This window comes from Delphinus delphis, chromosome 8, assembly GCF_949987515.2.
Source record: "Delphinus delphis chromosome 8, mDelDel1.2, whole genome shotgun sequence".
NCBI lineage: Eukaryota > Metazoa > Chordata > Mammalia > Artiodactyla > Delphinidae > Delphinus > Delphinus delphis.
In genome coordinates this window covers 100,882,206-100,895,607 of record NC_082690.1, presented here as the reverse complement: position 1 = coordinate 100,895,607, position 13,402 = coordinate 100,882,206, and the positions used below count along the sequence as shown (strand labels likewise).

Genomic DNA, 13,402 nt, shown 5'->3' with positions numbered 1-13,402 from the left:
ACCCGGCTCCGCCGAGCCCACCCTACCTTAGTAGCCCAGGGCGCCCGCGCACCCGGTGCCGCCGCCCCGCGAGCCGGGACCCGCACCCAGGAGCCTCCACAGGAACCGTTATCTTGCCCGCGGCGCCCCCTGTGAGCTACAGGCGTGAGTCGGAGAGTGGGGTCCGGCGGCGGCGACCCCCGCAAAGAGCCCGCGAGGAGGCGCGCGTCCCCGCGCTCAGCCGGCCTGCCACGACCCTCCTGCAGCGCCCGCCCGCGCGGGGCCGGCGGGAAGGCGGGGACTCGGTCCCCGCGCCACGCGGCTCGACCAATAGAAGCGCGCGCAGCGGGGCTCGGCGCCGACCACCTCGGTTGCTGAAAACCCGACGCGCGGGCGGCGGGCTCTAGGCGGGCGCCAGCGGACCGGCTCCCAGAGCACTCGAGGCCGGTGCGCGCTACCCCGCGGGTCCCGTGCGCGCGCCTGACCTCCCTTGCCCAGTCGTTGCGCGGCATCGCCCGGCCCCGATGGCCCCCGAGACCCCGGCCCAGGGGCCTATCCCGCGCTACTTCACCTGGGACGAGGTGGCGCAGCGCTCGGGACGCGACAAAGAGCGGTGGCTCGTGATTGACCGGAAGGTGTACAACATCAGCGAGTTCACCCGCCAGCACCCCGGGGGCTCCCGGGTCATCAGCCACTACGCGGGTCAGGACGCCACGGTGAGCGCTGCCAGTCCAGGGAACGGGAGGAGGCGGGGCCGGGCGGTCGGAGCCTGGGGCTCAGCGCGCGAGACAAGAGATTTGGCACTCAGGGCCGAATACTCTAATTCGGGGAAAAGCCGGGAGGCGCAGGAGCGTCCCGGTTGCCAGGTGATTGGGTGTGCTGCGGAAACGGGATGCAAGGGCAGGAGAGAGGCTGCGAAAAGTGGAGTCTGGGGAGTAGGGAGGGAGGGAGGCCGGCAACGTGCACGCACAAACAAAGGGCCGCGCCATCTGTCTGTGCGCTCCGTCTGCTGCCCGGAGTCTGCGGTCTCCAGGCGTGGGCAGTCCCCGGAGCAGGGGTAGGAGAGAGGACAGCGGGGATGTGGAACCCCCGGACGGCGGCACTGCCGAGACCAAGGGAGGAGGGGTCAGTGGCAGGGAGAGGGATCAAGTCTTGACCTGACTTGGTGGCTGGGAGGGAAGCGCAGACGCGTCTGGGCCGAGCATGCCGGACTAGACTGGCGAGCGTGAGCAGGGCAGAGAACGAGGGAACCACGCTCGGGGATTTTCCTGAGCGGGGAAGCCACCTAGTGCCCGCTGCCTTAGGAACCCCTGCACAGGGTGAAGACCGGAGGGTGGGGAAGGGGCAGCACCGGCCAGAGAGGGCTAGCGCCTGCTCTTGCACAAAAAAGAGTGGGAGCAACGTGCTGAAGGGGGTGGGGCTGCATCAGCATACACTTAGCGAGGGCCCTGGAACAGTCCTGGAATCCTGTGGGGAGGTCACTCAGCCTCAGGCCAGCAGCTGTTTGCAGTCCTGGGCTGTAGGCCCCGTGCTGGGTCGCATCCCTCCTCCCTCAGGCCTCACTGCGGGCCAGCGCGCGTCCCAGCCCCGATTCTGTTGCTTCCCTCTCTAGACGACCTGCTCTCGGAACTAAAGCACCTAGCACTTCCCTTCTGGGTTTGAGAGCTGAGGGTCCACTCCTTGGGACCCAAACATTGGAGCGTTCGCTTCGCCGTGTCCCCTCCCCCTATATCCTTCCCCCATCCTTCGCCTAGCGGCGTGACCCCTTCCACTGTCCCCAGCTTTCTCCCTGCCATCTCGGAGCGCGCCTCGGGCCACTAGGGTTCCCGTGATGTGGCGGTACAGCCTAACACGGTAAGGACCCGCCGGTCCCTCCGACGCGGCTGGCCTGGGAGTCGAGGCCTGAGCCTGTGCTCGTCTCAGGAGTGACCACTGGGGAGCTCAGGCAGTGGCCGAAGGTGAAGGTGTGGACTGGCGCATGCGTAGACGGAGCAGGCTTCCTGCAGTGTGATTTAGGGCCGGGGCCGGCTGCAACGGAGACCGCGATTGGTCCGGATGTGTGGTGCCACCGGCCGCCGGCTCCGCCCCGGCTCCCTCCGCCTCCAAGCTTGTGGCTTTGGGCCTGGGGCTGTCTGACCTTCAGGACATTAATCTCTTAATCTAGTCGCTGAGGACCCCGCCTTGCGTAACCAAAATTAGTGCCCTAGGGCAGGGGGTGTTCAGAGTGGGAAGGGAAATATGGAACCCCAACCAGAACAGCAGCGGAGGGAAGGGGGAGAAATGCAAGAGTCCTCCAGTTGGACACAGGGAGTCTCCCTCAGCACATTTCATGAGACACCTAGAGGAGAGGCCAGCCCAGGCAGGTCTTTCTGTGGTCGCCCTACCCGTGCTTCCTATTCCTTGGCATGGTACCCTTCTTCCTAGAACACAGTTGTTGGGTGATCCTGAGCTGTGGACACCAGGGACAGGTCTGAGCACTCTCAAAGGGCAGCTGCCTGGAGGGGGGTGGGGTCTGTTTGAACTTGGGTACAGCCTCCTTGCTGGATCAGGAGGATGGTCCTTGGTGTGAGCCCTCCACAAATCTTGGGGGGGCCGGGCTGACTTCCTCACTGTTCTGCCTTCTCCCCAAACTTGCAGGATCCCTTTGTGGCGTTCCACATCAACAAGGGCCTTGTGAGGAAGTATATGAACTCTCTCCTGATTGGAGAACTGTCTCCGGAGCAGCCCAGCTTTGAGCCCACTAAGAATGTGAGACCCCGTCTGCTGTTTGGAGATCCTGCAGTTGTTGAGGGGCAAAGGGTAGAAGGAAGCCCTAGATATGATCACAGGGGACCACAGTCAGTAGTTCTTGGGAATCTCGAGATCCTTGCTTCTCCTGCATAGTTATTGGGTTGCAGGGCTTTGGAACCTGTGGTTCTCACAAGGCCACCACCACCATCCCCATCCTCAACGTGAGACCTATCGACCGAGCACTTATTCTGTGCGAAGCATAACATCATATAATCCACACACAGTTACAGATGAGAAAACTGAGTCTCAGAGAGGTTAAGCAACTCGGCCAAGGATCACACCATTACTAAGTGGCAGAGCAGTGGCTTGAATGAATTCTGTTTAACTCCAAAGACCACATGCTTAGACTTAATCCCATATCACCTTCTGTCATCCCTCCTCAGCATTGTGGTATTTTTACCTAGGACCGTGGGCTTCCCTCAGCTACCTTGGTGGGGGGCCTTGAGCTTAAGAGGGTCCTTGGCTCCAGTGCTGGGTTGCATCTGGGGAGAATAACACCCTTTCCATCTCCACTCTTCTACAGAAAGAGCTGACTGAGGAGTTCCGGGCGCTGCAGGCCACAGTGGAGCGGATGGGGCTCATGAAGGCGAACCCTGTCTTCTTCCTGCTGTACCTGCTGCACATTGTGCTGCTGGATGTTGCTGCCTGGCTCACTCTTTGGCTCTTTGGGACATCCTTCCTGCCCTTCCTCCTCTGTGCAGTGCTGCTCGGCACAGTTCAGGTGAGAGCCCTCGGCTTGTCGAGAACACAGCCAGCTCAGCTTCCGTGGGGAAAATTCTTTGTACCCCTCAGGAGGCCAAGGAGCCCTCTGTCCAGGGCAGAGCTGAGGACACATGGTAGAGTTGGTGCAGAAAGAGCACACATTGCGTCATCTGTGGCTTTCATCTGCTCGTCTTCACCACGTGCACCTTCATTTCTCCCACTGCCTCTCCAGCCGCTTCTCCCAGGGCTCCCTTCTTCCCGTGGCATTTCTCCTCTGAAACTTCACATTCAGGTTCTGTCACAGTCCAGGTGTGCCAAGAACCAAGATTCTGGTTTCTCAGCTGGGGCCCTAATACTTGGCTGTCAGAACCATTAGTTAAGCCTTTTACTTGCCTGAGTTTGTCACTCTGTCCTGTTCTGTAGTTTGGATGTTCAGTCCATCGGAAGTCACAGAACTCCAGAGCTGGGGACACCAAAGAACAGGGAAGGGGTAGTGATTTGCCCTAGCTCTCGTGTGAGTCAGTGGCAGAGCCAGAAGCAGGACCCAGGCTTCCTGACTCCTTTCCTGATGTGCTCAGTTAGGCCAGCACAGGCCTAGGTAGATGAAGGACGAGGGAGAGGCCGAGTCAGTTGAGACAGATGCAGGGCTGGTGGGCTGCTCTCAGCGCTAGCCTTTCTCACCCAGGCCCAGGCTGGCTGGCTGCAGCATGACTTTGGACACCTGTCCGTCTTCAGCACCTCTACATGGAACCACCTGCTACATCATTTCGTGATTGGCCACCTGAAGGTCAATGGGACGGGGAGGGACTCTGTGAAACTCCAGTCAACAATGGGCTGCCTGTGGGAGGGGGGGCACCAGGCTTCCATACTCATGCCCCGCTTTTCTGTAGGGGGCCCCTGCCAGTTGGTGGAACCACCTGCACTTCCAGCACCATGCCAAGCCCAACTGCTTCCGCAAAGACCCGGACATCAACATGCACCCCTTCTTCTTTGCCTTGGGGAAGATCCTCTCTGTGGAGGTGAGCAGAGGTATCGGTGAAGGTCTCGGAGAATGGGAACCAGGCAGCACACAGGGCTTGCAGGGAAGTGCTCACAATGCTGTCAGTGTGGGCAAGACATTGGGGGCCGGGCTGGCTGGCTGTTTGGAAGTTGTGGGACGCCACAGGCAGTAAGCAGGCTGCCCAGGACACTCACCTGTCCTCCCTCATGAGTTCAAGTCAGCAAATAGCTGTTGCAGAAAGGTACCCCACGCTGCTAAGGACCCAAAGGATGACCAGATTGCTGTGCAAACCCTGCTTGGCCTTGAAGGTGATGGATGGCCTCCTTGCAGGTGCTTTTTAGACACTCCCACCCCAGGCAGTCAGCCCCCTGCACTTTGTAATCCTCTCTCTTACGCAACGGCTACACTGGCTTACTCTTCTCTGATGCCCATTATCTAGAATATTCATTCACTGAGTAATTCTTCCCACCCGCCTGATCCTAGCCTGACTTTCAGGGTGGTCAGCACTGGGTTTGAGTTGTCATCTGAGGGTGTGAGCAACCATTATAATGCAGCTGCTAAAGCCTGGGGGTGGGTGGAGATCTGGTGAGCCTTCAGTGAGTGCAAAGTGATGGACGCTGGGAGTGGGCAGGGGAGTTCTTTACAAAGTTAATTTAGGGCTTCCCTGGTGGCCCAGTGGTTGAGAGTCCGCCTGCCGATGCAGGGGACATGGGTTCGTGCCCTGGTCTGGGAAGATCCCACCTGCCGCGGAGCGGCTGGGCCTGTGAGCCATGGCCACTGGGCCTGCGCGTCCGGAGCCTGTGCTCTGCAACGGGAGAGGCCACAACAGTGAGAGGCCCGCGTACCGCTAAAAAAAAAAAAAAAGAAAAAGAAAAACAGTAGATGGACTCATGAAAGAAGGGTGAGCTGGCATTCTGCTCTGGGGTAGAGTCCCTCCTGTGCCCTGTGGTCATCTGGTGGCCAGAACTGACCAGGACACGGGGAACAGAAGGAGCCATGACTCGAACACGAGCGCAGAGCTTCGCGGTCATGGTTGTGAGAGCTCCCGCTAGGGGACCCGGACTGACCGGCTGGCCTGGCAGCCCCAGCCTGTCTCTATGGCCGCTCAGCTTACAAAATCACCACCAGCCGCTGGGGAAAACCTTGCCAGAGCCTTCAGATTGCCAAGCTGATTTTGGTAATCTTTCCACAAATATTTGCCAAACTGTGCTTAGCTTTCAAGGGATTTTATAAAGCTCATGTTGACATTTGAAGAGACCGAAAGATTTGGAGAAGGTCAGGGGCTGGATGTAGAGGGGATCCTGGCCCGGGTAAGGGTAAAAATTGTTGTCTGTGGAGACCCTGGTGTCAAAAGAGGACCAGATGGAGAAAGGAAGGGGAGGTGGAGGGGCCTGGAAACCTGACAAGGGCGTCTCGGGCTGAGCACGAGGTGTACTGAGGACCTGCAGGCTCCGCTGTGCCCAGGCCTCGTGTGGGTGTGGGCCACCGAGCTGCGTCCACGCTGTGGCGCGCTTGGCAAATCCAGCAGCCCGGGCTTCACGCGCCAGGAGCTGGAGGTAAGGCTGGGCTTGTTAGAGCCTTCCGTGGCGCCAACAAGCTGACGGCCCCCGCAGGAGGCCTCGGCTCCTGAGCAGGGAGAAGCCAAGGTCACGGGGAGGGGAATGGGTGACTGGCCTGTGGGGGCTGATGTGTGTTTGCTTTCCTTCACAGCTTGGGAAACAGAAGAAAAAGTACATGCCGTACAACCACCAGCACAGATACTTCTTCCTGAGTGAGTGTCCTCGTCCAGCCCCGGGGGGCGGGGCTTGCGACGCTGCCGCGGGACTGCGGTACTTGAAGTGAAGGCTGGAGGATCTCCACCTGGAACAGGGTGCCCCCTGCAAGGGGACAGTCTACCTTCTCAAGGGGCAAAGGCAAGAGTTAGGCTAATGTTTGGTCAAAGGTCACTTGTGTTGGGGGCAAACTAGTTCCTCCAGGCCCACCCTGGCTTCCACAAGGGAACTGAATGGTGGGGGGCCATCCCGACTAAGTCTGAAACCTCACTTTAAATCTTGTCAAACAGCCCAGGGCTAAGGTGACGCAGTGGGACACAGTCTAACACCCAGAAGGACAAAGGTAGATAGACTAGCAATGGGAGGATTGGATCTGAAGAGGGAGCTGGGGAGAAAACATTGCTGTGGTTGTCTTAAGCTCTTTCTCAAGACTGCTGTGTATATTCCCTGCTTTAAAAATCTCCATAATGTCTAAAATTTTTTAAACCCTTTCAAAAATTCAAATTTTTAAAGGAAAGGAGGGGATGAGTCCATTGATCCCATTTTCGTTCAAAGGAATTTTTTTTTTTTTTTTTTTTTTTGCGGTACGCAGGCCTCTCACTATTGTGGCCTCTCCCGTTGCGGAGCACAGGCTCCGGACGCGCAGGCCCAGCGGCCATGGCTCACGGGCCCAGCCGCTCCACGGCATGTGGGATCTTCCCAGACCGGGGCACGAACCCATGTCCCCTGCCTCGGCAGGCGGACTCTCAACCACTGCGCCACCAGGGAAGTCCCAGAGCAGTACCTTTTTAAAGGCACAGGAGCAGAGCAAGTTCCGTGCGTGGAGCTTGTCTCCCCAGCTATCCTTTTCCATGGAAGAGAATGCCACGTTCCCCCCACCTCACCCTCTCAGCATCCACTGGGAGGTTCTGCTTTCTTCAGACTTGCATTCATGCCCACCTCCAGCGCCCGTCGGTTCCAATGGATTGAGGACTGCCGAGGCAGCTGGAGGGGCAACAGGAGATGGCAGAGGGGCAGCCCTGTGCTGGAGGCCATCTGTCCAGCACCAGCTGGCCCTTTAGTGACACTTTAGTGCTGCTCACACCTCCCCCCTTGTGTCCATTTCCTCCCCAGTTGGGCCCCCAGCCTTGCTGCCTCTCTACTTCCAGTGGTATATTTTCTATTTTGTTATCCAGAGGAAGAAGTGGGTGGTAAGTATCCATGGCCCCCACATCCTTTGTCTCCAGTACCCTGAGGGATGGGAAGGGGGTTCTCCAGGGGAAATCCCACTAAGATTTACTCCAGGCCTAATTTAGAGCAAAGTAACAGAACCAGGTATAGACCCTTCCTTATCTCTAGGTGAGATGACTTGGGCTCAGCAGGCAACCTGACTCCTGATGCCCTATTTAATTCAGCGAGTTATCTCCTGAGGTTATTGTGTTCGGCATAAAGCAGGGGCCAGGCTGGGGAGGGGGAAGATGAATGAGAGACGGCACCTTCACTTGGGAAACTTCTGATGAAACAGGATGTGGTTGACACCAGACAGGAGGTACAGGCAGCAGCTTTGGGGATTCCGAAAGGGGCCTGACTGCCTCTGGCTGGATGGGAGGCATCAGAAAGGACTTTGCAAAGTCCCTTACCTAGCTGGCCTTGGAGGACAGGCGGAGGCAGGGGAGGTGGGCTGGACTCTGAGCAGAGAAGCTGGGAATTAAGGGGCGAATCTGGTCACCGGACATGTGGTGGAGGACTCGGGTGTCAGGAGAGGAGGGTGGTGCAGAAAACTCATCAGCGATTTGATCAGGGCACTGGCACAGACTCAGCCACGATCCTGGAAGACTCACTTGGCAGCGTGATGAAGGGGTGAAGGATGGAGATGGGTTGGGAGGAAGTGGAGGCAGGGAGACCTGGCACCTGTGAAGGAAACAGGCAAGGAGGGCTGGGGGCGCCACTAGGAACGGAGCGGAGCTAGATGGTGCCGGACAGGGCAGCTGGGAGAGGCTGCCGTGAGCACTCCAATGTCAGGACCGGGGAGGATGGCTGCTCCACGCAGAGGAACAAGTGCCGTGAGAGGAGAGGTGCTTTGTGCCGTCACAGGGCTCTGCCTCTCGCTGCAGGACTTGGCCTGGATGATCAGCTTCTACGTCCGCATCTTCCTCACTTACGTGCCGCTGCTGGGACTGAAAGGCTTCCTGGGCCTTTTCTTCATGGTCAGGTAGTACTTGATGGGGGAGGAGGGAGCGGCGCAGAGATGTGTGGGAGTAACCAGTCTGGTCTGGGGGCGTTGGCTGGGGAGGGTGGCGGGGTTGGAGCAGCTTCTGAGCGAGAGTCAGAACTCTGGGCTGTGCTTGTACTGGTTTTGTCTGGGTGCCATGTCCACCAGGTTCCTGGAAAGCAACTGGTTTGTTTGGGTGACACAGATGAACCACATCCCCATGCACATTGATTACGACAGGAACGTGGACTGGGTCTCCACCCAGGTGAGGGACAGTCACTTGGAAGACCTGGGCACAACTAATAAGAAGGGTGGGTGGGCACAGACCCAGGGTAGGGGGTGGGCGGTGGTTGACAACAGACGCTCCCAAACCTTGCCTCGTTAGCCTGAAGCTTCTCTCCTGCCACCACGTGGAGAAGGGAGTGACCAGGGACAGGCCGGCTTTGCCTGGAGAAGGCTGGGCTGGCCTTTCCATCTGGTACCCAGAGCCATGCTCCCCCAACCTTCTCCTCCAGCTCCAGGCAACATGCAATGTCCATAAGTCGGCCTTCAATGACTGGTTCAGTGGCCACCTCAACTTCCAGATTGAGCACCAGTGAGTAGGGAGGCCTGGGAAGCAGGGACCTGGGGAGGGTCCACGTAGGAGGGGGATCGGGGGGCCACAGGAGCTGGAGCCACTGACTGTCCCCTGTTCTCCGTGAAGTCTTTTCCCCACGATGCCTCGACACAATTACCACAAAGCGGCTCCCCTGGTGCAGTCCCTGTGTGCCAAGCATGGCGTAGAGTACCAGTCCAAGCCCCTGTTCTCAGCCTTTGCCGACATTGTCCAGTGAGTATCTGAGCCTAGGAAAAGGGCTGGGAGGGCTGGAAGAGGGTAGGGCAGTGGGGTCAGTGGTGAAGTACGGGGTGGGAGCCACAGGAAGGTGTCCCCAGCTCGTCTGGAATGGAGGTCACCAAGGCCAAGGCCAGGTGCTCTGTTGGTCTTGTGGCCAGTTTGGGCCTTTGCTCTCAGTGCCATGGCCGAAGCCCTTTCTCAGAAGCAAAGGGGAGGCGAGTGCTCAAGTCAAGGGGGCCTTACATCACCTCTGGAAGGGCCTCACTGCTGCACTTCTGGTGGGTATGGCTTTGGGGCTCCTCTCCACTCTGTCTCCCTCACCGTCTGCTCCCATCTTGTCCCCTCAGCTCACTGAGAGAGTCCGGGCAGCTCTGGCTAGACGCCTATCTCCACCAGTAAGAGCAGCCTCCCATCTGGAAGAAGAGCCTTGGAGCCAAAGCAGAGGGGGGCTTGGGGACAATGCCACTACAATCCTAATGTTCAGAGGGGGTGGGTTTGAGGAGATAAAGGCTCTGACTCAAACCCCTCCCCTTTATCTTCTAGGCACAGATCTAAGACCCAAAGAGGGGTGCGCAAGCCCCCTGGAAGGAGGGGTGGAGCTGTTGGGACAGGGATGTGAAAGTTTTGTTTCCTTTTTTGTTTAGCAGATGCAAGTGGTTGGTGGGCAAAGAGGGAGTCAGGAGGGTGTTAGAATAGGGAGGGTCTACTGAGCCCAGAAATCAGGAAGAGATTTAGCACTAAAATTCCACCCAGGGGACTTCCCTGGCGGTCCAATGGTTAAAACTCCGTGCTTCCAATGCAGGGGGCGCAGGTTCAATCCCTGGTTGGGGAACGAAGACCCCACATGCCGCACGGTGTGGCCAAAAAAAAAAAATTCCATCCAGGAAAGGGAGGAGCTCATCCCACTGGTCCACTTCTCAGTGCCTTCTCCACTCTTGCTTGCAAACCTCAGAAGTTCGCAGGCTGGAGGAGGACAGAGCAGCTCAACCTTCTGGGCAAGATTTAGAAAGGAAGCATTAGCGCCTGAGGCCCCGCAGCTTGGCTCACTCTAGGGCTAGGTGTGACCCATGTCTGCCTCAGGCTCCTGGAGAAGCAATTTTTCCACTCTTAGAAGCAGGGAGGGCAAAGGCCAGGGCTGTGGTGTCAGAGGCATCTGGCCCTGAAGGATGCTGCCACTACAGGATTTGGTCCCGCATTCCATCCAGGGTACCAAAGGAGCATGAGGTCCCAGGGCTTGCCAAAACAGCCAGCAGAGAGTCGCTGGCCATTAAAAATCCTTTCAGCTTTTGACCACCACCCGAGGGAGAGCACACTCCTAGGATGGGGAGTCTACTTCTCGCTCCATAAGCAGGTGGGCAGACGGGCGCTTAGTCTTCTCCTCCACAGAAACAAACGGGGGCTCCCAGGGGTTTCCCTTTGCTCCCCAACCTGTAATTCCAAATTTAATGAAGTAGCAGTTAGTGAGCACAAGTGACCAAGCTGGGAGAGGGTGAATTAGCAGTCATGACGAAAACACAGGGTTCAGTCATAAAGAATATAAGGGCCGTAAGAGATTTTCCATCACCTAAATTATGTAGCATTACTTCTGAGCAGGAGCAATGGGTTAAGTGTAATGACTTCATAGTTCTAACCGGAAACAGGAAGGGGAAAACGCAGACGTTTGTGATCTCATGGCTGCCCTTCAGCATCCTTCCTCTGGCAATTCTGTCCAAGTACCTTTCTCTGCTGGAGACCAGGTAGGAATTTAGGAGAATCTCTTAAAGGTTTATCAGTCTAATACTGAAATACAATTTTTTTAATCTCCGGTTTTTTTTAAAAGATAGAAACAGTTTAACCCATCTCTAGAGAGTGAACACAGGACTGTTCCCCATGGGTTGCCAGCGTTCACACCCTTTCCCCTTCCCACACCCACAGCCTTGCAGGTGAGGTGAGGGGATCATTCACTTGTCCCAACAGCATCTACTCGAAGCATATTGAGCATTTTGGACACTGGAAAGAAAGTACCTTAAACTACAAGGAAAAAGCAGAGACCTGGGAGAACTCATATTTCGTTTAGGAAAGGAACGGCAAGGAGATGAGAATGGTAATCAGGGAGGTGAAGGTCCTAAGGCATGCTGGGGTGGGATTAGAGGCACCACCTAACGGGAAGGCTGTTGTGATTACTCAGAGGTTTGTCAAAACAAAGACAGACTTAAACACACACACGCACACACGGCAGAACAGGTTACAGAAGGTTTTAGACCTTTTCCATTTGGGCAGAACCTGGCTTGAAACAGTCTGGGTAGAACAATTAGGAGCAGAATTGGAGAGTTCTACTTGCACTGGCGCCTTCATTCCAGAACAGGTGCTGAACCCAGCCCATCAAGCCATCTGGCTTTGGGCCCAGGCTGCCCGATCTGAGCAGAGCCAGTGAAACTTACTGAGCCAAGTCCAAGCCCTCAAAGCACCTCAACCACTGTGGCCTTCTCTCCTTAGCCTGGACCAGTGTGGTCTCACATGGCCACCAAGGGACAGACTAGTGACAAAAAGCTCAGACGTCGCGAGGTAACATGAGTGATCTCAAATCCAAACAATGACATGAGAAAACAGGATTAGAGAGGATAAGCTGCCTCTGGTCATAGATGTGGCAGAACTAACATTTGAACTCACTTTGTAAAAACTCCAACTTCTATGCTTACCTTTGTGACTTTCATCTTCCTACCACTTTGCCAGAGGCATTTTCATCAGACCCAATATCATCCTTTCTGTGTGTGCCAGTTTTGTTACCACACGCCAATGGAGTAAAACAGAAATAAAGGTAATTTTGACCAAACGAAGGCTGTTATAATCCACGATCCTCTCCTGCATCTGTTGACAGGAGTCCCTGTACCTCTGCTACAAGTTACTATCCGACTCTCTCACTTCTTTCTGAATATGAGTCCCCATACTGACTCCCCCTTGCCTAAGCCCCTTGGGGCAGAGGGAGGGTCATCAGGCTGCTGTAGAAACACCAAGGCACAGGTGGACTGTGGCAAGGAGAAGAAAGGCCAGCCCATTCCCATGATACCTACATGTTCCAATGCTAGACTGCCTGTGTGCGCTAGCCCATTCTAGTGTTTAGTGCACTGCTTCCTACTACCATGAGGCAATGCCCTCACCCTTTTAAACTCTGATAGTCTGTGTAGGTAGTCTCCGTAAGTTTCCTTTTTGCCTAAATCTCTGTAAGGCGTAATACCTCAGAGCTGGACTGCAAAGCAATGCCCTTTTAACACTGCCCTACTGGAACAGCTCTCCTCTCCAAGCGAGAATATTAGAAATGTGCTAGGGCTTCCCTGGTGGCGCAATGGTTAAGAATCTGCCCGGCAATGCAGGGGACACGGGTTCGAGCCCTGGTCTGGGAAGATCCCACATGCCGTGGAGCAGCTAATGCACCACAACGACTGAGCCTGCACTCTGGAGCCCGCGAGCCACAACTACTGAGCCTGTGTGCCTAGAGCACATGCTCTGCAACAAGAGAAGCCACCGCAATGAGAAGCCTGCATGCCGCAACGAAGAGTAGCCCCTGCTCGCCACAACTAGAGAAAGCCCGTGCAGCTACGAAGACCCAGTGCAGCCAAAAATAAATTTATATTTTAAAAAATGTGCTAAGTAGGATTTGCAGGATTGATTTTCCCTGCAGTGGTTAATAAACTGGAAAAGACCAGGTAACTCAACTTCAAAAATAAGAGGAAAACAAACCACACGCTACCTGCTACCACAGGGGACAGGCCCTTAACTAGAGCTACTGCGCTGAGGTGGTAACACCTAAGTCTTCCCACCTCGGCCCCATCACCATTACTGCAGGCTTAGAACTGAATTACCTGAATGAGAAAATGGAGCTCAGGAAAATTCCCTGGCGGTCCGGTGGTTAGGACTCCACGCTTCCGCTGCAGGGGGCACAGGTTTGATCCCTGGTCGGGGAATGAAGATCTTGCATGCTGCGTGGTGCAGCCAAAAAAAAAAAAAAAAAAACAATAAAAAAAACGGAGCTCAAATAAGTTGTGCGGCTTGCTTCAATCTGGAAAACTGGTTTCATTTGTCAACTGCTAGAGACAGAGCAGTGAACAGATACTAAGATCGAGAGTTTGAAAACTACTGGTCTTTAGTCCTACCTG

General features: G+C 56.0%; 2 protein-coding genes across 3 annotated transcripts in view; one reads left to right on the top strand and one right to left on the bottom strand.

Annotated features, from left to right (window-relative positions):
• Nucleotides 1-491, bottom strand: part of FADS2 (fatty acid desaturase 2) — a 65,291-nt gene extending 64,800 nt beyond the window's left edge. The window contains exon 1 of the mRNA XM_060019017.1: nt 27-491. Within this exon, the coding sequence (XP_059875000.1) occupies nt 27-491 (465 nt within the window). The remainder of the gene's footprint in view (nt 1-26) is intronic.
• Nucleotides 492-503: 12 nt separating this feature from the next.
• FADS1 (fatty acid desaturase 1) lies at nt 504-13,147 on the top strand. 2 transcript variants are annotated; one of them, XM_060019019.1, is made up of 12 exons: nt 504-695; nt 2,617-2,727; nt 3,293-3,490; nt 4,157-4,258; nt 4,362-4,490; nt 6,182-6,242; nt 7,357-7,433; nt 8,337-8,434; nt 8,603-8,699; nt 8,950-9,029; nt 9,138-9,263; nt 9,617-13,147. In XM_060019019.1, the coding sequence occupies exons 1-12, from the start codon at nt 504-506 to the stop codon at nt 9,666-9,668; spliced, it is 1,323 nt and encodes a 440-aa protein (XP_059875002.1). In that variant the 3' UTR covers nt 9,669-13,147. The 2 variants fall into 2 exon arrangements, with proteins under 2 accessions (XP_059875002.1, XP_059875003.1); XM_060019020.1 differs by lacking the exon at nt 504-695 and adding an exon at nt 789-845.
• The last annotated feature ends 255 nt before the right edge of the window (nt 13,148-13,402 follow it).

What these genes read in the sequence shown, in the direction of transcription:
- FADS1 (XM_060019019.1), top strand. Translation starts at nt 504, where the DNA reads ATGGCCCCCGAGACCCCGGCCCAGGGGCCTATCCCGCGCTACTTCACC. An exon ending in ACGCGGGTCAGGACGCCACG is followed by an intron (nt 696 to 2,616) that starts GTGAGCGCTGCC and finishes CCAAACTTGCAG; the next exon opens with GATCCCTTTGTGGCGTTCCA. An exon ending in GCCTTTGCCGACATTGTCCA is followed by an intron (nt 9,264 to 9,616) that starts GTGAGTATCTGA and finishes TTGTCCCCTCAG; the next exon opens with CTCACTGAGAGAGTCCGGGC.